At 35.5% G+C, this 26,410-nt stretch overlaps 4 protein-coding genes across 10 annotated transcripts; 1 reads left to right on the top strand and 3 right to left on the bottom strand.

Moving 5' to 3' along the window:
• Positions 1–263: 263 nt before the first annotated feature.
• On the top strand, positions 264–3,048 carry LOC104881670 (transcription factor WER). The gene is made up of 3 exons (XM_010662611.3): positions 264–2,017; positions 2,138–2,267; positions 2,517–3,048. The coding sequence occupies exons 1-3, from the start codon at positions 1,900–1,902 to the stop codon at positions 2,920–2,922; spliced, it is 654 nt and encodes a 217-aa protein (XP_010660913.1). The 5' UTR covers positions 264–1,899; the 3' UTR covers positions 2,923–3,048.
• A 1,132-nt stretch (positions 3,049–4,180) lies between these two features.
• Positions 4,181–8,607, bottom strand: LOC100249137 (beta carbonic anhydrase 1, chloroplastic). 2 transcript variants are annotated; one of them, XM_002277921.5, is made up of 10 exons: positions 8,108–8,607; positions 6,920–6,981; positions 6,526–6,672; positions 6,379–6,427; positions 5,981–6,097; positions 5,810–5,863; positions 5,560–5,645; positions 4,959–5,064; positions 4,516–4,674; positions 4,181–4,326 (listed from the first exon to the last, which is right to left on the bottom strand). In XM_002277921.5, exons 1-10 carry the CDS (start codon positions 8,294–8,296, stop codon positions 4,288–4,290), a joined length of 1,008 nt encoding a protein of 335 aa, XP_002277957.1. In that variant the 5' UTR covers positions 8,297–8,607; the 3' UTR covers positions 4,181–4,287. The 2 variants fall into 2 exon arrangements, with proteins under 2 accessions (XP_002277957.1, XP_010660912.1); XM_010662610.3 differs by lacking the exon at positions 8,108–8,607 and adding an exon at positions 7,269–8,058.
• Positions 8,608–11,176: 2,569 nt separating this feature from the next.
• On the bottom strand, positions 11,177–18,193 carry LOC100252584 (phosphoglucan phosphatase LSF1, chloroplastic). 6 transcript variants are annotated; one of them, XR_009467621.1, is made up of 11 exons: positions 17,689–18,143; positions 17,424–17,530; positions 16,234–16,693; positions 15,928–15,996; positions 14,829–14,950; positions 14,174–14,389; positions 13,607–13,712; positions 13,237–13,349; positions 12,540–12,709; positions 11,595–11,831; positions 11,177–11,495 (listed from the first exon to the last, which is right to left on the bottom strand). XR_009467621.1 is itself a non-coding variant. In XM_002274262.5 (10 exons), the coding sequence occupies exons 1-10, from the start codon at positions 17,980–17,982 to the stop codon at positions 11,712–11,714; spliced, it is 1,752 nt and encodes a 583-aa protein (XP_002274298.1). In that variant the 5' UTR covers positions 17,983–18,193; the 3' UTR covers positions 11,177–11,711. The 6 variants fall into 6 exon arrangements, 2 of the variants coding, with proteins under 2 accessions (XP_002274298.1, XP_010660911.1); XR_009467622.1 differs by having other exon boundaries at positions 11,177–11,481; XR_787628.3 differs by having other exon boundaries at positions 12,565–12,709; positions 17,689–18,140.
• A 5,047-nt stretch (positions 18,194–23,240) lies between these two features.
• On the bottom strand, positions 23,241–25,452 carry LOC100254241 (uncharacterized). Its single transcript, XM_002277774.5, has one exon. The coding sequence runs from the start codon at positions 24,197–24,199 to the stop codon at positions 23,435–23,437; it is 765 nt and encodes a 254-aa protein (XP_002277810.1). The 5' UTR covers positions 24,200–25,452; the 3' UTR covers positions 23,241–23,434.
• Positions 25,453–26,410: the final 958 nt, after the last annotated feature.

The raw sequence follows: 26,410 nt of genomic DNA, 5'->3' as shown, positions 1-26,410 counted from the left end.
TTGCTGTAACATTGATCATCTTCGGGCTGGATATCATCTCACTGCCATAATCTTTTTGAGATAGCAATTAACTTTAGCCTTTAGCCTTAAACTATGCTCTTTGAAGGCAAGTCATTATCTAAGGGCACATGGGAGAGATTATTTTTATTAGTGAGATATGGGTAGAGGTGAAAATGGAAGGTTGTTCTTTGTTTTATATTTTTAAAAGGATGCTAGAAAATATGTTTTTTTTTTTCAAATTTTATTAATAGGAATGGGAATGGTGGATGCAGGGTGGCACCAGATGCCTGGAGCCAGAGGATAGGATTTGTTTTTGGATGTTCGAGGAACCTAAATTAAAATTAAAAATGTCATTTTTTATTAATATAAGCCGCCACAATAATTTACCCACCCCTCCACTCCCTCCATGGAAAGGAACCATTCATTGGAAATAGTCGAGCAGCTCAGGTACTGAACTCTCTTAATCTTAAGGTTGCTGGCTTGCTGCGGTCCGGTGGATGAGCCAAAGTTCTGTACAAGCTCTTTTTAAACATCTGGCACCAGAATAGGCAAAAACCTTAACTGAAGTGTCAATTTTCCTTACATTCAAAAGATTTTAACTCTTCCTTCAGGATTATGAATGATAGTGAGAATACAGAAGTCTTTTTTGCTCTCAATAAAGACACATTAATATTGCTCTGACCCCATGTTTGGAGCCTTGTGATAATTGATAAGGACTGTTCAATTTTCTTTTTCTGGGTTTCTCCCTTTAAACCTATTCATTCATTGAATGACTCCAGTGTAGACTTAGGTGTAGGTAAACCAAATTAAGGACCAACCATATCTCCATATTTGATTATTTTTCTTCACAAATATAATTATAAATTCAAATAATTTCCTATTTCTGATTATGTAAACTCTGATAGCATTGAATGTAAACTGAGAAGAGCTTCAACTGAATGTCCTGTATGTGGTGGAGCTGATATGTTAGCGTGCACCAGGAAGGAGGACAGAACATTGATTCGAGTAATGAAATTCAGTAATACCCAATAAATTGTTTCATCAGAGGAAGGTGTATAGAATAATGATCCTCTTTATTAGGTTCAACCGTTCAACTGCCCTGGATATTAGAGGGTAGGTAGGATTGTAGGACCAGGACTAGGACTGACCGAACCCTGTAAATTTTAACCCTCTTCAACACTAAATTCAATCACCCATCTTCTGATAATGATTTTCCCATCCCACAAAGAAACTTTGGACCCACTTGTGGCCTTTGATCAAATCCATTACTACATTATTATCTCTTTTATCTCAACTCTAAATGGCTTTAACTTTTTGTGTATGCAGTGAAAATAAAGAAGCAAAGAAAACCCATTGGCAAATGATTATGGTATGGGAATGGACAAAGAAAATGGGGTCCATATGGGTTCAAAGAATGGCATAATGCTCCTTTATCTGCCCAGAATTGACCCCATGGCAGACCTGGACTTTCGGGCATATGAGTTCTTTCTAGTTTCTCATATGACAAGCCCTTGTCACAGGCCTTCCACATTCTAGTACAGCATAGCAAGTTCTGTATTCACTTTAGGTAAACAACCCCAAGATCATCCAGAAAGAACGTAAATCAACTTCTAATTTTCAAAGTGGTTGATAAACAGAGAGTGCCCACATTCATATTCTTACATTGCGATGCGTGCCCACATTCATATTCAATCTTCATATTGACTGTTCAAAGTAAGCATTTTTTCTGGTATTGTCTTGCAATTATAAAGTCTGACTTCAAGGTACATTTCAATCATCAACTCATCATGCACCTTTTATAAAGAGGAGATCCAGCTACCCACTGAATTTGAGCTCACTCAGAATTTAAAATTCGAATCTCTCTGTCTCTTTTTCATCAACATACAAGAAACAGCAGCAATGGAGGAAGTGAATCAGTATAAGAAAGGGTTATGGACATTGGAAGAAGACAAGATCCTCATGGATTATGTGAAGGAGCATGGGAAAGGGCAGTGGAATCGCATTGCTAAGAAAACAGGTCTGGGCTTCTTCCATTTTTTCACCGTATAGTCCTTTAAGGACATAGAATTTGATGTTTAATTAGTGGAGAAGACGGGTTTTAATGGGGTGGTTTTGTGATGAGTTTGATCATATGCAGGTTTGAGGAGATGTGGGAAGAGCTGCAGGTTAAGGTGGATCAATTATCTAAGCCCAAATGTGAAGCGTGGAGATTTTACTGCAGAGGAAGAAGACCTCATCATTAGACTCCACAAACTCCTTGGAAACAGGTCTTTTTCTTTTCTTTGGCTTCATTGTTTCTATGTCGTGTCTGGAATAATTTCTAGCCTAACACCATTTTTCCTGGGAAAGAGGGGGTGTATATGCAGTGTTTGGATATATAAACTGATGCTGCATACTTCTCTTTCAACCTCCAAATTTTGGCCCTTTTGTGAGAATTTCATTTCTGGGAAGGCACTGTTCCTAAACTTTTAGTAGTTAATTTCTGGCACTAACATCAGAAATTTTGGTCTCTTTAGGTGGTCTTTAATTGCTGGACGAGTACCAGGACGAACAGACAATCAAGTGAAGAACTACTGGAACACTCATTTGAGCAAAAAGCTGGGCATCAAAAAGAAAAACAACGGAGCTAATGTATCTTCAACTCTAACAAACACAAGGGAAATGCAGAAAGGATCCGAGCCACTCATGAATTCCAGTTCATCCCCTTCTTGTGGAAGCAGCAGAGGAGCTGCGGAAGCCAAAGCAAATGAAGGCACTCTGCAGCAGAGCCTTGAGGCCCCAGACTGGCATGATCAACTGGTTATTGGGGAGGGTTACTTGGACTCCTTTTGGGCTATTAATGATGATTTAGAGCTCACAACCGACAGTATAATGGAGTTTCTAAATGGGTGTTCTCTTGATCTTGGTCGGCATGGTTTCTGATTCACCTTTTCTCATTTGGGACCAAATCTTGAATTGTACTTCCTTCTAGTTATATTTTCTTAGTTCCTCATTGAATTAACACACTTCTGTTCCAGAATAATTAGCCTTGGAGGGTTTTTGTCTTTATTTTCTCAACTAAAAAATAAGTTATCATAGAAATCACACCTTTATACATCATGAAACAAGAAGCTCACTAAAATATATGATGAATGAAGTTTTAATACTATTGTAGTTTAATACAATTACGTTCTCTTAATCATGTAGACATATTTTACACCCATAAGGGTCCATTGAACATAAAAAGAAAAATATCTATATGGGAAGGAGTAAGTTATTATTGATGGGGAATGTGACTCTGGTGACCCTATAAAAGGTGTTTGTCCGAGTGAATGTGATATCCAAAGGAAGAAGAAATTCTTGATGTTGTATATGTAGTGGCTTCGATTCATTAAACTTAAAGCCAACGATATATCTACATAATAAGTAACCGGTCATTACATACTAATTCTCTAAAAGCTTGGTCTTCAAAGCCACTTTGGAACTGAAACCGGACAAAGGTAGAATGGGCTTTCAGCATGATCCAGTGGGATGTAATCTCTCACTGAAAGAAAGAGAAAATAAACAAAATAAAGTATGATTTATGAGCACAGTCCTTAGGCACAATAGGTAAGAGTCACCATCAGCATAGATCCCAAGGCCTGGCAGGGATAGCAGCGTGGAACGTGGACAATACTCTGAAGGCAGGGCACAACTTGTCCTAACTCCTAAGCCGTTTTAAGTGTAGACACTATAGAGACAGGACTCTGCCTAAGCGCCTTGTCCCTGAACTATTTCAAAGGGGTCCACGTGGGTATTCTCCTAGTGATTCCACAAGACCCCAAATGCTGAGGACAAAGCTAAGCCTTGGCCTTCACATCGTGGGTCATCTCCTATACTGATGATGAGTTCGCTTCGCTTCAAGCCATGGCCTGGGACTATAGTTTCATTTGGATAGACATCAAAGGTTCAAATTGCTCTATAATTGTAGAATCTGGCATTCCACACACTCAAACAACTATATGAGGCTAGTCTTCCTGAGCCCAAACAAATAATTCAAGGAACATAATGTGAGGGTGTGCAGCTTTTATTATTTGCCTGGATCTTTTTTCATATGATTCTCCTCTGTGTATTATATATTGACCAGTACTGGTACTTAAAAAGATGGTAGAAACATGTGAAGGATTGAAGTGGATCTGGAAAAAGAAAGATTCTCCGAAAGTAGGACACTAAGAAAGATGGACTTAATCTACATTTATATAATCCAGTCCATATGTAACAAAATGAAGAGAGCCTCATCTTTTGCAGGCATGGCCTCTAAGCATGTCCCTAGAGCTTCCAATGCAGAATTGTGGCCACATCTTTTACCTAGCAAAGAAAAAGAGGAAAATGCAGTAGTGAAAAAAGTTGATTAGATGTATTTTGCTTATAATTAAAGGATCCACAGATGATCTCGGTTATATTTATTATCATCGTAGGCAAATACAACATACACACTTCTCAGAAAGGAAGGAAAAGAACAAAGACGGGGTCACTGATAATGGATGGTGTTCATACGGAGAAAGATGGAGAAAGGCCAAAGTCAAGCCCCCACAGCTCAAAAGTCCCTTTAACAAAATCATAGTAACCACCCTTCAATGTTAGAGTTTTCTTCACCAAGCCTTCTCTCACAAATGGATAACTTAGCAGGTTTCCAAGTGAGACATTCACTGCCTCCTGCATCACATTTTACAAATAGATGGTTAGAATCACAGCATTATTCTCTTTTAAATCGTTCATGGAAACATTCCTAAGAGATGGAATAATGCTTTTTCAGGGCATCCTCCACAAAAATCTACGTACAGGACTCAGTCTGGGACTTTCCTTTGAAACAATTCCATGGAGGAAGTCCTAATCCTATTGTGGAATTTGACCTATAACTTCTATAGGCTAAAGAGTTCAGCATCAGTGCTGAGTCTCATTTTCATTGACAATTAAGCTGAGGAAGCCGAGGGCTTTACCTTTTCACAATATGCACATTGTTCTGGGAAAGGCAGATCACCACACTCTGCTACCACCTTGGACTTGGCAGGCAAACCGATTTTCACCCAGTCTTCTATGAAGTCACTGCATTTCTCAATCAAGAAAACAGGAAATAATTATTAGAACATCAATATTATTCACTTCTTACTCCTTTTAAGTCCCATTAAGTGCTTAATTAGTCTTTAAATCTTTGCATTTTTCATGAAAAATGCCAGCTACATAAGAAGATGATCAAACATGTGTAGTAAAGAAGAGAGCTAGGTGTAAAACATAACATTTTCCTCTTAGCTAAAAGCATATGGGCATTACTAATATTTTTGGTCAATTTCATGGTCCATGTTTCCAGATGGTGCCAAAACTGCAGGCAATTCTATGTCAATGACCAAATTTACCATACCCAAGTGTTGAATTAAACAGAGCTAGAAGAAGTCCCATCCCCATATTCAGCTCATTCTCTCGGCTATTACCATATGAGATCAAGCATTGGGTGACATAAAATTGCTTAGCCTCTCTAATCTACTATGATACTTCAAATTAGCATTGAAAAAGTAATTGAGTTGTGTGATGATAAGGCCTTACGTAGAGCTTGTTCCATCAAAGGGAAATGACATGAGCCCCTTGATTCCACCACAGCTGCTGTGACCAATGACCACTATGTGCTCCACCTGTGGAAAATCAGCACTTTTAATTTGAATTCAACAAAGACACTACCCCATTACTGAGCAACATTTTGATAGCTATGTTGCATAACAATTCATCAATTTTGTTACCTATTGATGTTCTAGTAAGTATTGAAATACATAGAAAGAAAAGGGTGAATGGGCTTCACCTTCAGATGCAAAACTGCATATTCAACGGCAGACCCAACTCCAGAGTACCTGATCTATTGTAGGAAGAATAAAACACAACAAACGTTAGTACTGCAAATCAGTTGAGCATACTAGCTAGAAAAATGTAAATTTTTAAGTATTGGTTCAAACATTAGCCCATTATGGGGAACCTTATCATATGCTGGGACCATGTTGGCAACGTTCCGGACCACAAAAGCATCCCCTGGTTGGAAGTCCAGCACATGTGATGGGCAAACCCGAGAGTCCGAGCATGCGAACACCATGAACTGCAACATAAATTTGTAGTTAATTAACTAGTCAACTGTCATTTTGTAAATTTTTCTACTCATCCTGAAACGCGTAAATGTAGAAATTAAGGGTCTGTTTGAAAACTATCTTCACAAATAATAGGTTGAGAAAACTGTTTTTAATATCGAGTTTTCAAACATAATTTTGTTAAACATTAGCAAACAGCTCCTAAGTAAGTGGGATAGTCTCATTCAAAGTAATATGCACCCTCATGACATCCATAGCCTATTCACTTAAAAATAAATGAACACTTGAGTACCTTGGGGCTCTGGCCTTTGGCGAGCTCAGCGTGCAAAGCTGGGTTCTTACTGCAAAAGAAAATTAATAAATGAATACTAGAAAGTATAAACCAATTGATAGAGGATTATGTCGCTGAAAAAGGTAAGATAGAAAAGAAATTTCATACTCATATTTCTCTTTTTTAAAATAAATGAAGCCTGTTTTCATCCTCTCAACTGGATCAAATGGTGATGATGAACCATCACTAGATTTCAATTGGGCTGTTATCTGGTCAATTTTTGCAGCTGCTACAGGTTCCAGGTTTGCCTTCTCACTGCAACCCAAATCACCAAAACTAGTTAGTTTAATTGGTATAGATTTTCTCATAACTATCTATTTTGTACAAAATTTGAGAATTTGCATGAAAATGATCGTTGCTGGGGTAGACAAAAGCATAGAAGAGAAGACAAAGGGACTGGGTTTTCTTTTATCAGTGACACGAAGAATATTTGGAGATGAGTGAAGAGCAGTGACCAGGGACAAATTGCAAAACAACTGTATGGATGAGATCGAGTGTGTACCGGAGAAGCTTCCTGAGACCTTCCACAGCCTCGTCGTAGGAGCCGTTTCCCATATCTTCTCTCTGCAAATTCCCACAAAAGGATTACACCCCACCAAATATTAATCAACCATAAACAAACCCCACTTTCCATTGCCTATTAATTAGCACTTGTACATAGAAAGGGATGGGGATGGTTGTAAACTATATAGTATATACCAAAAGTCTAAAGAGAATCCTCTGAAGAAAATAAGTAGCTAAATAGAATGATTCAGTTCTAACTGAGATTTTGTCCGGAATTCCTGATTATTGTGAGAGAAATTTGCAAAAAAGAAACTGAAGAAGAGATTAATGAGCTGAGATTTTCACACCTGAATCTGAGAAATTGGAATAGGGTCTTGCAGAAGTGTTCAAATGCAGAGCAACAAAATTGCATATAAGTGGACTATCCTCTGAAGAATCTTCTCCTCAGATTCCTCCTAAGAATGGGCCCCTTTACGCCCACATTTAATTTGTTTGTTTAACCTTCTTTCTGGCTTTCTTGCTACGTGGACTAGCACAATTTGGATGTTACAAAAACAACTCTACACCTTACACTTGGCACCATGACTTTCCTCAATAAATAGAATGATTAGGACACCAAGAAGAGAGAGAGAAAAAAATCTGATAAATCGTTGAGTTTTAGACCATCTGGTCCTGTTTCTTTCAGAAAAAAACATAAATTTATTATCTATTTCAAGCTTCAACCCACTGAAACAGCATGGTCGTATGGCAATAAACAATTCAAAGAAAGTGTTCTTTTCCTTTCTTTTTTGGGTTTGCCCTTCCATCATGGGTTTCATATTTGCTATGGCTTTTAAGTTAAAATCCCCTCTTCTCATGCTTCTTCTCAACTTTACCCTATTCAAGAAGAAAAAGGAAAAAGAACAATGAAAACAAAAGAAACAGAAACACTACCACGAGATGCATGTCAAATTTCATGAGTTTCTACACTACTCTCCACCTTCTCTCTCACACTATTCTTGCTTCACTGTCCACATTATCAGGACTAAGACCTTAGCTTCATTGTATCAAACCCAACTTGTCTTTAGCATCATCATTATCACAATTCAAAACCATAGACAGCAAATGGACAGAGCTGTTAATTTTTTTTTTACTTTTTTTTTAAAAAAAAAGAAAACATAGGAAAAAGGGAGAGAGAGAACGGTACCCAAGTGGGAGTGATGATAGGAGCAGGAGCAGCAAATACGGGCTTGTTTTGGATGAGGTTGGGTGGAGCAGGAGAAGCAGGAGAGTTAAGGCGGGCGGATATGGAAGGGCGTAATGTAGCTTTGTTTTGTGGGGATTGGGCTTGGGAGAGAGAGGTGAGACACCAACTGTTTATCGTAGCAGTTGACATTGGGTCTGCACCAGACTATGGAGTTGAGTAGCTTTATATCACCTGTGACCGGATAATGAAAGTGAAAGCCCAGTAAACCACAGCTTCTACCCTTGCAGATTAGGTTTGGACGTTGGAGATAAAATTTCTTTCATTCTCCTCCAATCCCTCATCAATATATATACCAAAACTTGATCAATATCTCCCCCCTCACGTCCCCTAATCCTCCCTCTCATCACGCACACCTGCATGCAGTCACTGTTCTCCACGACCTTGCTCTTTTGTCCTTTTGGGTGTCTAATATTCAAGTATTCTAGGCTTTGTTCTTCTGTTTTCTTTCTTAGTTATGAATCTGGAATAGTATTTATACTAAAAATTGGAATATTATTGAGAGTGAGGGAGCTTATATATGAAGATATATACGATTATTGTTTAATGGAAGGTGTAAACTTATACAAGAGACAGGGGCCAGAATATTTATGATGGAAGTTGATAAAAGGCCTCTCCTGCATCTAGAAAATGTGGGAGGAGTAACACGTGTTTGGAGATGAGAAGACGGGGTGGGGTGCGGGGGAGGTTCAGACAATTAATGGATTGTGAAAGGTAGCTGCCGAGGTGGGCACTGCATGTGTTTCTTGGTGGGAATTGGATGGTGGACATGAAACAGACAGTATGGGTGTTGGATAATAAAGATAAGGCCCTATCCCTAAAACATGGTTCTGCTGCTTCAACTCTTCTCTACTCTGGATTTCACTGCCCTCTCTTGCCCATTATTCCTTCTACTGTCCTATTGGTCCCATGTATGCAGGTTTCCATGGCTCTTTTTTTTCTTGGGGGCAAAGACATAAGCATTTTGATTTATTGCCATACACTGAACTATCAACTATGGCCTAAAATAAAATAAAATAAATTAAAATAAAATAAAATAAACCAATGAAGCTAACAAATTTTCTCATGATGTGAACGAATCATAATCTTGAATTTCAGCTAAAACATGATAATTAACTTATTAGTTTTCTCATGAACATGGCTACAGTGAGAGGGCAGCTAAAAGGCCAGGGCAACCACATGCATGTTGAGGATGAGTTGTGACAAATTCGAAGCCATGATGCGTGGTCTCCAATTGGGCTTCGGCTTGGTCTGGGCCTCGAGGAACAAGCTCAGTCTAGACCCAAGCCATGTATGGCCCACCTGAGCAACTAAATGCTCGATGTGGCCCAGAAAAGATGAGTGAATTCCTAAAATTTCCTTGCACGAACGTGACTGAGAAGCTTCTGAACAAGGCAACCACCGAAATCATGGAGCCATATTTCATCTTCCTTCTGAGGTGGAGTTGAAAGAATATGGCTTCACTCAATGGAAGTTTGGAGACCTTGATCAGAGAGAGAGAGAGAGAGAAGAGTAAGTAAGGCGCTTTTGTTCATTGGAAACCTTTGGTATTTATACGTAATTAAAGGGTGGATGAAGCAATCAAAATTTCAAAGTATGTGAACATCTGTTTGTCATCTTTTCGACATTCTCTACTTCATCCACAAGTGGCGTGGGGCCACTTTCTTTTACAAATTTAAAAATGTGACCAGTGTTTACTTTTCTTCTATTTTCAAATTTATAAATACCCTTAGTTTTTATTTTCCAAACAACCCTTTTCTTGTACGACATTGCCAATGATACTTTCCAGTGTGTATGCAACTGCAGGATGGCTATGAACATGCATTGTATTCATTAGAAAACCCATGTCTAAATTTACTTAAGGTGTAAGCGAAGATCCAGAGATCCATATAACCCATCCAACTTAATCAATAAAATGAAAAAAAAAACAAATTGATAAAATTGATTGAACCCAATCACAATTGATCAAATCAATTCAAACTGATCATAAAAACCTACTCAACTTGAGAATTATAAAAATTGACTTAAAAACCCATTACCGAATTAAATTGAATTTAAACAAATTCCATTTTGTTTACTTTATTATTAAAAGTTCCATTTAGACTCGATTGTAAGAGCATATTTGATAAAACTTAATACTTATTATTTAATGACTTAAGTTAACTTTAAATTAAATTATTTTAATTATTAAGTTAAAACTTATTATTTAATTATTACTTTAAGTATTAAAATTATTTGATAAAATTAGGTTAAAACATATTTTGAATAATTAAATTAACATATTTATCTTTATAAATTATAATTACGATTAAAAAAATTAAATAATAATGAAGGTTATAGAATGACAAAAAAATCATGGTAAAAAGTAAAAATGTAATATGAAGATATAGATTTAAAAATAAATTAATTATTTTTTATTTTAAATTATATCACTAAATTATTTTATAAAATATATTTAAATTATATCATTAAATTATTTTATAAAATATATTTAATTTACCTAATTACTTAAATTAAATTAATAAATTCCTTTATTTATTAAGTTGATCTACCAAACACAAACACCACACATAAATTAACCATATTTGTTCAACCATTTTTTTGAGATAGTCGGAACCCTACCTTTTTTACACCCGCAGTCACGTAAAATTTCATCCAAAATGGTTTGAACAACTTATCATTTTGCAGCCTTAACAATCAAACAATATTCAGAAACAGGCATTCGACAAATAATAATAATAATAATGAAATTATACTAGTCCACTCAAACGTGTAAAACTTTTTCTCTAGCAAAAAGGCCCTCCAGAAGAAAATAAATACAGGTCCTCACGTTCAACAGAATGTTGTCATCTTATTGTCACTTTTTGAGACTAGAAAGGACAATAGTTTCCCAAAGAATGGGGCTTTCCGTGAACAGCTACATTCTTATACCCTCCCATTTGAACTTATTCACCATCCCAATTAAATCCACATCGGCATGCCCAGTCACTAGTATTTGAACAACACATCTACTACCATTTAAAATATTGAAAGCTATATATATCGAGAATATTCAACATGCATAACTATACTTGTGTCGAGTTCCAAGCAGCTTAATTTCAAACATATAGTGCCAAATTTCTTTTAGAAGCAACTGGGCATTATTGATGGCACCCCCTTAGGGACATATATACTAATAGGGAATACTGAAAGACAACAACTGATTCGATACAAATACATAGGATGGGGTATTAATATTGAGACTGGACTGGTACTGCCGAGTGAATGTCGCGTAAAAGCTCCATCTTCTATAGATTACAAGGCCAGTCCATGAAACTCTGTAAAGAAGTAACTTCAAAGATAATCTCAGTTTTGATGTTTCCGAAGATAGATCTTTCTTATAGTTGCATTTGCACAAAGTATAGGCATCTTCATGTCTTGGTGAGAATACCTTGAAAGTGTAGATGCAGGGTACGATCCTTCTATGCCTCACCCAGGGGATGTTCAAATTGAGTTACAGAAACAGCATGTATTGGAACAGGCAGTCAGGATATTGTTGTATGTCTGACTATTTGGGAGCCAGTCTGATCGGACAGACAGAAAATGCAATGCAGCGGGCTGCCTTTGCCAGCATAAATCGCTCATTTTCGGTCAACTGCCTCTCAATCACCTTTACAACATTGGAGTCCTACGACATTAAAGAGAAGCAATCATCAGCAACAGAAATATAATGCTTCAAACTGCATCATCAACAAATTCTGTTATTAAAGCTAGTACCTATTCTACTGATTCCCTCAAGCTTCAGACAAAGTAATACTTTATTTTTAAAATTTTGGTAATGATGGGGAGAGACTGCGAAGGCTATCTGGAACAGGGGGAACAGGGGTCTAGATGCACTCCAAGACACATAGCTTAGGCTTGTACCTATGTTGTGGATGGTATAACAAACTTTCAATCTTGTCTTCCCCTTCAATATTATCAGTGAGGATGCCTCACCAAACAGTTGACAACAAAAGTACTCAACATAAAGAACTTCAAACAAAAAAAAATCCCGAAGTTTAACTAGACTATGTTTCTCTGTTTCCTAGATACTGGAAAACACCTTAGGATGGCAAGGCCAGGATGCTATCAACCAACAAGTTGAATAGAGAAGTGGGGAGACATGGGCATCAGAGATTCTGGATACCTAGCGGAGCAATAGCTAACAGGGTTAAGGCTTTTCTTTCTTTCTTCTTTTCTCCTTGATCAAGAGGGGTGGATATTTATTTTGAAGTTCCTATAATTAGGTGTTACAAATATCACTAAGTAGAACCTATTGTGAAACCATGGATTGATGGAAGGATGTTTGAGAATCTGATAAGGAACACAAAAGAACTAGCACTTTTAGAAGTATCACCATGTACAAAACAGAATGCACTAACTTTCTTTTGTTGTTGGATAGAAGGCCTGACACTGGCAATATCACCAACCACAATCACATTGTTAACATTCGCCCTTTCATCCCTTTCTGTTGGTGAAGCTGTCGAATGCCTCCATTGCCCATTAGTAATAAACTTATAGTAGTACCTGAAGACAATCAACATATTATATTTTAAAAATAAGTTTCACAAAAACAAATCTCCAGAATGTATGAGGCAAGGATCTCAAAAAATTGCATTCTGTCTGACATGAATACTTTCAGATAACCATGAAACTTATAGATATAGCCACAGTAAATCTATTGCAAGCAGCTCTCAATGGGCATAAGCAAATAACATCTAACCCAGACACACATAAGACAAAGGCCCCATATGCCAAGCTCTTAAGTTAGGTAACGATGATTATGTCCCTTTATGGTGTAATAAGGCTGCTGAGCACAGAGCTGCCAAGGATCGCATTTGAGCCAGGTTGAGCACATGGTAAATCATAATTGTGAACCCAGAACTTGAACCATCCATTATCAAGATGAAAAACTTCCACACCAAACTGACAATTTAGTGGGGACAAAAATTTTCTCAACCCAAATTTTTTTTGTCTCAACTCAATGAAGCCTCATAGAAAGTGTTTAGAATTTCAAAACTTTTGAGTCTAGTGATGGAAGGAATAACACTTACTTCCCTTGTGTAAGTCTAACTTCAACTTCATATCTTGATCCACCCTTGTGGACTGCCTTAATTGGTTCTTTCCAGTTTGCAGTAAAATCTCCAACCAAAAATACCTCCTCCCCCTGTATAAAAGTAAAAAATTTAAAAATTAAAAAGACAAACCAGACTTACAAGAAGCACCAAAAAAGTCTATACTTTTGTAACTAGTAAGTTTTTCTGGAGATAATGGAGTCAAATTTAAAAACTTCAAAATCTTTTATAGAATTAGTTCTAGCCCAATAGAGTGCCAAGGAAGACTAATTTGGATTACTCATTGATTTCAGGTGATAAGAAATCAATATCAAAAGTAAAATGGAGTAATGACTGAATCATCAAATACCTCGTGCCCATTCCACACAAAGGTCACAGCATGGGTTGCAGGCCCATCGTGTTTGCCTTTTTCGACCATGGCTATAAGATCCCACGTTGCCCAAGCAATTGCTGGTCTGCATTCAGAGTTCCATCAATATAATTTGTCAATTTTTATCAGTAACCAACTTCTTCCTAAAGATGTTTACCATAGTTCAGTACTGTACTTTTTTCTTTTCTTTCCTTTCACAAAAGCAGTCTGTTTTGCAAATGCCTATGTAGAAATCTGTTCAATTGATAGAGAGATCCAGAAACACAAATTTTTATGTGCTTCATTCAGATTTCCATCATATAATTTGTCACTTTTTACTATATAAAAAGAATCACTGCTTAAAATTTCTACCACAGTTCAACAACGTAATTTCCCTTTTTTCCCACAAAAACAGTTTGTCCTAAAACTGCTGACATAGACAGGATCCAGAGAGAGAATGAGGAAGCATAATCATAAATTTTTATGCAGACCTAAAAGTTTCAGGAGTTTTACCCTGTTTGAAAAAATGACAAATATAATACATTTGAGAGAGTTAGTGAGAAAGACCTGTCAGGCCTGCATGAATGCAACCCGGTCACGAAATTGTAAGCTGCATGAAGGGAAGTATCTGTCATCCAGTGCAGATATGCAACCACACAAGCAGGTGACCGATCAAAACCAGTAGTACAAGTGACAAACACACGATGATTCTTTTTTAACAAGCGCAATAAGAGCCCAACACAAAATGGTAGTTTTTTCCTCATACCATAAGAATCAACCTCCCTGCAAATGATATTACATGCAAACCATATCATACACAAACACGCTCATATACTGTAACTGATGAAAATATTACACGCTAATCAATATGGAATTTCATTGCTCATTTCCAATGTGAGCACAAAACATCTATTTAAAGCAGTGGACTTCAGAGATTACTGACAGGATACATCAGAATATCCAGGTGATGAGGATAGAAATCTCAGCCATAAAGCTAATATTTATACGTATTAACTGGCTCATCATCAAGGAGGATTCACAATAAATGATATTGTATCATATCAATTAGAAATGGTGAGTAGAAAGTCAAATAAACTCCTCACATAGAAAGCAAAGATGCTCTTCATGGATAACGAGTGCTAATTTGAGTGGAATAGATACCATTAGAGTAGGAAATGTCTTTCATGTACAAACAGAAAATGGCATAAAACATTGTAGTTACCTAATAGGATAGTTGATCATAAGGATATTGAATTTTTGGCATGACTCATTGATTGATCTGGAATTGATTCCCCAATTTTCTGCTTCAATTCCACTCTGGAAATTCAGTATGGCAGTGATTCCCTGATGCAGAAAATTCCTGCCGTCATATGTGAGAAATGAAATGGGGAATAACAAGACCCCATGCAGAGAATACCAAGATTAATTGATAAATAAGAAAGATATCAAGAAATAAAAAGATAAAAACCAAAAAATAGGAAAAATTGATCCAAAACTGCTAATAGGGGACAAAAATCAAGACATTTAATTCTTTACTACAAAGAGATTGTTTACTAATTTCATTAAAAAAAAAATATTAACACAGATAAATTTAAATTCTGGTCAATATAGATTATTTTCCTTGATTAGGTTAAGAACTGCAATTCCATGAAAGATGCAGGGACTACCAAAAAATTCCACATTGAAGAAGCTAATGGATGCATCTAAGGTTTTCAAGAATGTCTCAATTACATTGTTTAGTAACTGAACAAAAAAAACTGTTCATACACAAATTACATGCAATACACCCAACAGATATTTTCCTGACCCAAGTCACATTACACAAGGACACACACAAAGCAAAGCATAGCTCAGACAGGCACTCACAACAGTATAAACGAGATAATAGAATAAAATTTCGGATGAATGTTCAGCATGAGCAACAATAACATTACCATGATTTATATTGTTTATGACTTGAAAAGGTTCCTGGTTGCATGAAATGCATGCTCAAGTTGCTGCATCTTTTTCTGTAGTGCAGCCAAAAAGCTCCTATGATTGTTCATTTTTCTTTTTTTCTCTTTTTTTTGTTGTCAGTGATTAATACTGAACTGATAAATTTGCAAATGACATTAATTGATACAACAACATTCAAATATAAACAGAAGATTCCTTGTCCCGTGCAAAACAAAATGTCTTCGACCGACTTCTACAGTTTGCATAATATGCATATGAATCAAAGCTCACAGGATGGATAATTATGAGGAAAAAAATTATAGTTTGTTAAAAGTATGTAAAAAAAATGACAATTATGCTCAAATAAAAGGTATAGGAGCACCTACTGCATTTGACAAAGTTTCCACATCGGCTTCGGTTTGGATGCATGATCCTACGTATATTTGCTCTGTAATCTAGGAAAATAAACAATAGTAAAAAAAATTAGAAATGCAACATGAAATGCTTCGACAACAATTGAAAAGGCATCTTCATCTACTCCCTCCCATGGACAGGGCAAAATAAATATTTGTGGACTTAAACATTAACCAATAGATCAACACAAATATAACAAATTGGTAATTTAAATCACCTCAAAGAAGTAGCATAATTATCATTGTAATTGAAGGGCATAAACAAGCTGAACATCACACCTTACTGTAACGCATACCAAGAGAGTGATTATAATATAGTTCGCCTTTAGAACGATCCAGTGCCTTAATATATTCATCCAGTGGAAAGCTCCCATGAGCCCATTCAACATCTCCAGACTCTTCCTCTGAAAAAATACAAACAAGTTGGCTGATGGGTGGAGAGAGAATGTTTCTCTGCATTTTCGAGTTAACATCCCCATTTTGACCCATCAGAAACTTCCATCCTTGGGAAGTTATAAACTTTGGTGAAAATGTGACAAACCCAGAATTCCCACCACCGTCAGAACATGTTTGCAAATTTGATGCCAATATAGTTTTGTTCCAAGTGGCAACAGGAACACGACCTCTATTAAATAAAATATCAAGATCACTCATTAGATGCAGTTGTTGAATTGGAAAAGGAGAGAAGGGCCTCTCAAGAACGAGACTAAAAGATCCTGTTTTCTGCTCCAGCATCTTCCTGAGGAAACCAAAAACTAAAAAATAAAAATGAAAGTAATGAACAGAACCAACTTTCAACAGTTAAAACATAAAGTGATTTTTCTGATTGAAAAAAAAAAACATAAAGTGATTGTAAGAATTCTAAGTTAGGATTCAGAACATGAAAGTCTCTGTAACTAAAGAAAAAGAAAGGGCAGAAAAATACACATATAGCATATAATGCATCATCCAAACCTAGCCTATTCGTGCTGTCACTCACTTCTACGTGTACCACAAGGACACAGGAAACAAAGCAGTAGCTGAAACGCATTAGAAAGAATGTTTCATTGAGCATGTTATATATTTATAAACAAAAGACAAAGTAAGATTACAGTGAGACAGTACAGATAACATTATCAATATTTGGAGTAAAGCCGCGATACCACTTCAATAAACCATAATAAGCTAAGCAAGTCATGAAGGACCCAAATTCCACCTATCAAACCCTTACTTGGGTTGTAACCACTTCTCCATCTGTCAGTAATAGCTCAATTTAAATCAAGAATTAAGCAAAGTATTAATTTGGGGGCAACTAAATATCAAATCATGTTTTTTTTTTAGCTTCAATGACATTACATAGAATAAATCACTTCAATCAGCATCACAATATCTCGCAATGACACATACTAATAATCACTTACAGTTTATAAATCAAATAAAATGCAAAACAATCATTGATTCTAAGTTTCGAAAAGAAACAAAATCCTTACTGTGTATCACCATAGTCTTTGATCTCAACAAGGCCACCATCAGGCGAGTCACTTGCCTTTTTCAAAGTGTCCCCTACCATAATTATTCTCGACTTCTCTGCATTTCCCTACAAAAACAAAAAAAAAATCCTAATCATTAAACAACCAAGAAACATCCTTAAGACATTCATACTCTCAAGTCACTAGTGCATAATCCAAAACATGAGCAACAAAACAAAAATTGAAGGAAATTCAATGGAATAATCAGAATTCAAGAGAACTCTACCCCTTTCTTAAGAGCATGGACAAAGACTTTGCCGTCCGCGGAGAGAGCGAACCGAATACCGAGCGGTTTCTCAAGAGTGACCATATACTCATTCAGATTCATCTTGAACGAAGAAGAAGTGTCACTCGACATTGCATAAACCCTAGCAATCGCCTTTTTCGACGAAGTAACAGCGGCAGTTGCATTGGGGAAGCACAAGAAATCTCTGCCCCAAGAAGAGGCGGAGAAAGGGCCGAGGAATGAAGATTGATGAAGAGCTCTGGAACTGGAGAGCTGAAGAGGATAAAGAGCCATTTTCTAGGGTTTGGCGGGAGAGGTTCAGAGAGTGAAGCCTACCGGTTACATGCAATGGAGCTGAAGAATTGGGATTGAGGAAGAAGTGACGGTGAGGTGGGGGAGTCGTGGCGAACTCACGTGACGTGGGCCCTTCACTTTTTGCCACGGGGAAATGTTCTTCCTAGTTGATTCAGCGCTTTACTAAGGATACACATTCTTCTTACTTGATAGTTGATTCTAACACTATTATGCAATGTTATTTATTGTATATAAATAATAGTATCCTGTAATATTACAACGAGACAAAGTTCATACAACGAAGCAAAGTTCGGATCTTTGATCTATTATTTATTGTATATAAACTCTCTATGAATTAATATTTATGATTTAATGATGTATGAATTATTAACTTTTCAAGATTATCTCTTTAATATATTATAACTCATAAAAAGCATATATCAAATTGCATTTAAAAGAATTACTACAATCATAGTTTTTTTTATAAAAAATGACAAATTGTCTCAAAATAATTTAATAAACATGAATATCTTATTCCTAACTTAATAGGATCTAATTTTTTTAAGGTTTAATATCGATTCAATCTTGCATGTATCTATAAATTACTCAAGTTCAAATATTCTTCAAAGCAGAGATCAATGTGGTTGGTGGTGAATTTTGTTGTTAGATACTGAAATTACATAGGGAATAAATTTTTTAATCATTAAAAGAGTTGTTTTTATGTTTTTAATCATTACATGATATATGGCCAAAAAATGTGTTGGGTAGATTCAATTTGATCATTTCGATAGATTGGTTCGATTGATGGCTAACTTGAGCCTAATCATCGCATTCAATCCAATTTGACCTTTAATCCAAGGTATTTAACTAAAGCCTAACCCAATCTCATTTCTTTAAGTTTAAGTTGAGTTCAAGTTTGTTAGGTTAAACTCAAGTTGATCTGGTTGATTGAATTATATGATTAAAAATCTTTCTATAATGTTTGGATTGTGTACCTTAAGTTATTATTCGTGTTGATTTTTCTTAATTGTAACCTAACCCGATTAGCTATCAACCCAACTTGACTGTCCAAATTGTAGCCCTAGCCATGAACCTCAATCCAATTAGGCCTAAACCAAAGTGCATTCCAATAAAATAAATGAAAGCCCAAATTAATGACATCATCCAAACAATAACCCAAGGCCCATACCAATAATCAAACCCAAAATTTTAAAATATACCAAGGCCCAAATATAAGAACAAGCCCAAATTAAACGACAAGCCCAAGCCCAAAACCTATATTAACAACCCTAGCCCAAAATAATAAAAAACAAAATCCTAAGAAAACATAGCTGTTTTTTCCATGTTTAACTAATATTTATTATGGAATTAATTTTCTAATATTATTTATTGAATTAGATTATAATTAAGAAATTTTGGATTAATTTTTATGATACAAATTTTGATGCCTAAATATATGAGATCAAAACTACCCAATAATATTAGTTTCATTTTCATCAATGTCCATATATTTCATAATGGTCATAAGATGGTGGCAAAAAGACACCATTACATTACAAGTTGGCCTTTCCCTTTTTAAAATACCCAGGGCTAAGAGCATGATTGGTACGGAAATAGTTCTAAAAATAGTTTTTAAAAACTATTTTTTAATATTTTGTAAAATAAAAGTCTATTTATAAACCTAAAATATTTTTAACCCATTTTAAGTTTTTTTTAAATATGATCTAGTCCTTTATTTTTTTAAAACAACCCCAAAAAACAAATAAAAATAATTGAAAATGATTAAAATATATTCTCTAAAAATACCTTTATTTTTGTTATTGAAAACAAAAAATAGAAAATAATTTTGCAATGATTGAAAGTGATTTTTTATTTTTTTATTTTCTAAACAATGAGAAATCATTCTTAAAAACAGTTGTCAAATATACTCCAAGTTACCCTCCCAAGCTCAAAATTCAAAAGCCTTCAAAAGATGGACTGAGCAATTAATAGGGCTTTTTTTTTTTATAAATAATTAAGGGTTATTTGATTAAAAGTATCTTTAAAAACCCAATTTTTGAAATTTAACTTTTCACCCATTTTTTGGCCTTATTTAAACAAAAATATCTTTATTATTTTATTATAAAAATAAATTTCTCTTTTAAAACCTACATATAAATACTTGAAATGATAAAGGGTATTTATGTCAAAAATTAGTTATTTAAAAAAATATAAAAATAATTAGATTCACGATTTAAGAATTATTTCATCCTTTTAAGTTTTAAATTTTTAATTAAATATTTCAATAATATTAATGGGCCTTTATGCTAAAATCCTTCCTCATTTGTTCTCAACATTATTCTACTTCTAAGCTCTATCCATGCTTCAACCTTGACTTTCATAAAGAAAAAAAAAATTAAATTAAATAATCACTTCAAAAATCTGTCCTTTGTAGAAAAAACAAAAAGAGGAGATTAGTCACAAACTGCCACAAAGCAAATGTCCTAATCTCCTTTTTCCCATTTTCCAAAAGGTGAGAAAATTTCAGAAGACGATAGCATTCTAGGAAAATTCTCTCCACAAAAAAAATTAATTAAGCTGCAAATTGGCGAAGTCTAAGTCTGAATGACTGGCATTTCAGCATATACATCACAATAAGCGATATCTTAGTGTTGAATATAAAGTGGCTCCTGTGGAACTCAGCCTAATTGATTAATACATACTCTGAGAATTTTCTCAATTCTAGAGGCTCCCCTTCATGGCATATAGCTGTGAAGGCATTGCTATTCATGGAAAGTTGGTTTGGACTTTGATTTTGTGGCCACCCTGCCTAAAAAAACTTGCAACACGTTTGACATAAGCGCTTTTCTCAATTCCAGAGGTCACCCACCCTTCATGGCATATGGCTAAAGGCATTGCTATTCATGGAAAGTTGGCTTGGATTAGAGAGAGAGAGAGAGAGAGAGAGAGAGAGAGAGAGAGAGAGAGAGAGAGAGAGAGAGAGAGAGAGAGAGAGGGAGAGAGAGAGACTTTTTCAGAAGGTAAGAAGAAAGCTCTTTAACATTTAAAAAGTGGTGGGAAATGTAACATAATTTGTCTTCACACCCATTTGTCTCATCTCTTAGCATTCAAAAAGGTAGTGGGAAATTTTAATCCTACTTTTTCCACATACCCATTTGTCCTCTCTACAACCCCATATAGATAAAAAGGCTAAAGTAGAATCCCACTTTAATTTTTTCGATTTTTGTGGGATGATTTTAAAGTGGTGGGTTTCTAGTTGGAAATAAATGGAAGTTTGGAACTTTGTTGGCCCAATCGAATCATGAAATGGACTAGATGGAGAAAAGACTCACTCCCATTTGAGGCCATTAATTGGAGAGACTTGTTTTGTAACATCCTATCTAGTGGCCTCTTCAAGAAAAACCCCCCATTCATGTTCACACAATTGAGCTCATACAAGTCACCCTTTCACATAGGATTGTGATGTTACCATACTCACTAATAGGCCAAAAGAAAATGACAGCACTTACAAAAGCTTAAAGGGCTTTTTCTTTTTCCCTTTTTATTTTTATTTTTTATTTGAAGGCTTAATTAATAAGATAATTTTGAATTTGGGGTGGGGGCAAGGGAAAGGGGCGGTAGGTTAAGCACTATTTCATTTAATCATCAATAAATATTTAATGCTAACTTTTTAGGTGTTTATGATATACTTCATATATTAAACTAAAATAATGTAATTATGTATTATCGATTTTCCTTACTGTACTTTACAAGTGTTCGGACAAGGAGAAGTCCAAGAGATACAAGTTAAAGGTCACTATGTTTAATGACGATTCGATCATCAAGTCAATCATGATAACGGAGAAATTGAATATTCAAATTATAACAAAATAAATTAGGATATGTACACAAGTATTTCTAAAAGTAACTATTCCATACAATATCGAAATGTTATTATACATACAAGTAGGGTTTAAGAAAATGACACAATTGATAAAAGCTTAAATTTTTTTAAAAAATATTTTAATTTATTTATTTATTTTGTTTAAAGTGGGTTAAATGCTAATTCATTTCATCAACCATAGTGTGGGTTATGTGCATCATAAACTAAAGTAATGCGAATTGATGTATGAGATAATGGAGGTGGGTAATAATGAGAGAGCCATGAAAGTAAATGTGAAGTAGTAAAGATTCTTGGTACCACTACACTAAGGTCTTGTCAAGGGATTTTAGACTTTTTGGTACTTGGGGTGGGTTAGCCTTTAGGGGCCTAAGAACTAGTGGGGTCCTTGGTCAAATTTGATATTTTATATTTTAGAAAATGATTAATTTTCAGAGATATTTCAATGTTTGTTAATTTTACTTTAAAGGTAAATTCTGAATGGTATTTTGGTGATTGTGGGATCTTCCATTTTACCACAATTACATGGTAACATTTAGGCTGAGTTTTAGCTAATTTTAAAAAGCATTTTTAATATTTTTAAGTATTAAAAATATTTTCTAAAATTATTATTAAATACATTTGATGAAAAATAAGGGTGTTTTTAGCAATAAGTTTATAAAACATTTTTAACCTAAAAAATCTGATAGACGATTCTTTTAAAAACACTTTAAGATAAAATGCTTTTATTAAAAATACTTTTAGAGAAAACACTTTAATTAAAAATATTTTGAATATACTGTCAAACACACTTTAAATTTAATGGTTAATGAAACACAAGATTTAGAGTGCATTTGACAGTAATTTTAGAAAACGTTTATAATATTTTTAACATCTAAATGATATTTTTTTTCAAATGTTAAAAATATTAAAAACGTTTCTTAAAATCATTATCAAACGGGTTTTTAGACGACCGATAATAATATGAAAAAGATTCATGCATGGATTAGTTGTTAATAGTGCATTTATTTAATTAATCCTTATGAATCCCATATAGCTTGGTTTGGATTTTCTTATATTTTAATAGTTTTTTTTAATAAAACATTTATAGAAATTATAATAAATAAATAAAGGAATTTGGGATATATATAACAAGTCAAAAATTATTTTCAAATTCATGACGGCTAATTAGTTGTGTTTTTCTTAATTTGTGTAATTAGGTCATAATTTACCAAATATAATGGGTAACAAATCAATGATGGATATAGGTCATAAATTTATAAGATTGTACCACTTTTAGTCTCTCAGACCCCCTTTTATGAGTTTCATTTCCTGGAAAAACACGACTCCTGTGACAAAGCCAGTGTTGCTCATATTCCATATAAAATATATGATAATATTTGGGTCCAAAAAAAAACCAAATTCATAAATAAATATTCCGTAATACTTTCAATGATTTCACACCTTTTAAGTCGATATTAAATCTCAAAGTTATTAAAAACAAACAAAGAAATTAAGAGGTATTCACATCGCTATACTCTGAAAAAGTAAAAAAATTAAAATTAAAAAAAATATATATTGAAAAATTAGAGCTTAGAGAGGAAAGCTCTTGTTCATCCGGCTCACATTAGCGAAAAAGCCTACTAGATCTCGCCTGTACGGCAGAAATGACTGTCTCTTATCTCCTTCCTTCATGGCTCGATTCTTCATGTAGAATATTTCGTGAGGTGACGCTTTTTCGCCGGAGATTACCTTGGGCTTTGCTTTTCCGGCGACGTTGGTCTTCGCGTGGACGGAGTTCCTCGTTTCCTTCGAGTGATCAGATTTGTCAGTTATTTCCGCCTTCTCTTCTCTTTTGGAAGGAGTGAGGAACACGAAGGAATCCTTACCCTCGCTGTTACTTCGCCGGAGTAAATCTCGGAACCTCCACCGCTTCGACGCCGATCCAGTCGAACTGCTCTTCTTACACCTTTCCGGCGTGTCCGGCACCTTCTTCGGCTGCCAGACACAGTACGTTCCCTCTGGAATTCCCTCCAACTCGTCCGCGTCCGACGACGAGGAAGACATACCATCCCGCTCCTCCATGAACAATTTCTTCAGCGGAAACCTCAGAGTCTTCGCCTCACCGTCCTCCACCAAAAGGTCGCGGTTGAAAACCGGGAAAACCGGGCCGATCTGAGTTTCACGCAACACCTCACCCGTCGAAACGAAAGTGAACTCGAAATTATCCTCATCAACTCTCCGATCGTCACTCGCACACTCCTCTTCGCCCACCTTGGCCGCCACGTCGGCAAGCCTATCGGACGAGTAACTGTTGAAGCTAGGGCATTCCTGCATTTGAAGATGGCTCCAATCCATTTTCCCTCAAAACTTTCGGGGAGAGAAAGAGAGGGAGTCAAGGGTTTTATAGTTGCTACGGCAGAAATGGGGGAAGAAAAATTATAAATGAGTTGACGCTTTTGACGCTCTCCCTCCCTTCCCTCTGTATTCTCTGTATCGCCTTCTTCCACTGTTCAACTAATCCGCGTGTATCCCACTAGATTCATTTATTTTTGTAGGCATTACCACGTGGGCCCCTTTCACTTCTCCACGTGTCTTTAATCACACTGCGCAGCAAATATTTTAATGCTATTAAATGATTAAATGATTTCATGATTCACATTTTTAAGTATTTTCTAAAATAGCGGAATAAAATAATTTACAATATAAAAGGAAAAAAATTAATATTTCTCAATAATAATTGTAGCACTTTCCTTCAATTTTTCAGAAGATTCTAAACAAAAATAACAATTATATGCCACGTCGGATATAAATTAAATAAAAAAGAAACGAAGTGCTCACGGGCACTTCACGTGCTTGCGTGTCCCACGTGGCACAACGCAACTCGCATGTATGAAGGTGCTGCTGCCATTTGTCTTAAAGCTAAGGAGTTTCTCAATGGAACAAACCATCAATCCCAACCGTGAGATTGAAACTGATGTTTTATCCATCCAACGACGGTCCAGATCAATCATCGAGAACACCTGAACGTCATAGGCTCATACGTAATAGCTCTAAACAAAGGGCAGCAGGGCCATCGATTGAGAATTCTACCTAGTATTTTCCAGGCGTGGGCCCATTTTCTATTCATCCAAACAGGAACACTTCAAGTTTCAAACGGTACAATAATTTCCCATTCCCATCATTTCAGATGGGCAAACGCATGTCACAGTTTGGCAAACGGCAACTCATCCAAAAAGCAAGAGAAAAGTCTAAAACGAAGACAAGGGAAAAAAAAAACAAAAAAGATAACAATATTTTCTTGGTCTCCAAACAAGCTCGAGGGAAAGGGCGAAGTTTTTCTAGAACATGAAGGTGTGGACTTTCTAGAACAAGAGGAACAGCACACGCATGACGATGATGGTGGATGCATTCATTCTTGTACAAGAAGCAAAGTCCCTGGAATGTGAGAGAACATTAAAAAATAATAATAATAATAAAATAAAATAAAATAAAATAAAATTGTCGGGTAATAGATGGGAATGATAAATAGGTATGAAAGGGGGGTTGGATTTTAAAACGAACATGAATTAATAAATGCATGGAGAAATGGGGACATTAAGTGCTGCAATCCCAACAAACTCATAGCAATAGGTATCTGTTTTAATTTATTGTGCCGCAACTGTCCCAAGAAGCATGCTCCTTGTAATTGATTTTCTTGTTCATCAAGAAATTGATAGGTTATTATTTCAATAACATTTACCAACCTTTTGATATCCAAGAAATGGAAAAAGTAAATCTCGCAAGTTTTGGGCCGAAAGAGCCTTTTTATTCGCCCTGTGATCAATCCTGAATTGTGATACGAGACTTTCATTTTCGTGGGAGGAACGTGACTGAAAAAATGCTATATTTAATATAAGTTTTAAAAAAAAGTCTAGAAAGTGTATTTTTGTGGTAATCATTTTGACCCAAAATTCAGGTGTTGAGGGGATTTTTTATTTATTTAAGAAAACAGATCAATTAATTTTCTTACGGAAAGATTGTTATTATTAATTATTATAAGGCCGGTAGCAATCAAGGGAGGCTACTTTCCGGAAAGAGAATGTGTGGAAAGTTGGCAAAATATTGGCACTAGGCACAGTGTAATCACGGCAAGATGATTCAAATCCGGAAATTCCTCGGAAAAGGCAAAAAGGCAAAAAGGCGGAGAGGACTCGGTCTGTCTAAAGGCTTTAGAAATTGGTAACATTATTTCTAAATTCTAGCCTGGATGTATGAACAGGCCCCACCCACTTGGAAGACGCAGAGCAGAATTCTCCATTGATGGCTTTAATAAATTTGACCTTTTTATGATAATTTGATAAATCTGATTTGGGTATTTTTGACGATAGAGAATGGCTACTGCTACAGCATGTGAAACTCGATGAGAATATGGGTATTTGTTGTCACCAAGATGAACCGTGACGCTTCATTATTTTATGCAATTATGGAAAAAAAAAGGTCAACCTAAATTGTTAAATTATAGACGTAGGTTGTGGACAATATTATTAAATTTTGATGAAGATGTTGATCTGTTAACTAGTGGGTAGG

This window comes from Vitis vinifera, chromosome 14 (assembly GCF_030704535.1).
Source record: "Vitis vinifera cultivar Pinot Noir 40024 chromosome 14, ASM3070453v1".
Classification (NCBI taxonomy): domain Eukaryota; kingdom Viridiplantae; phylum Streptophyta; class Magnoliopsida; order Vitales; family Vitaceae; genus Vitis; species Vitis vinifera.
Note: the sequence above shows the minus strand (reverse complement) of the source record. Positions and strands in the feature narration are given on the sequence as shown.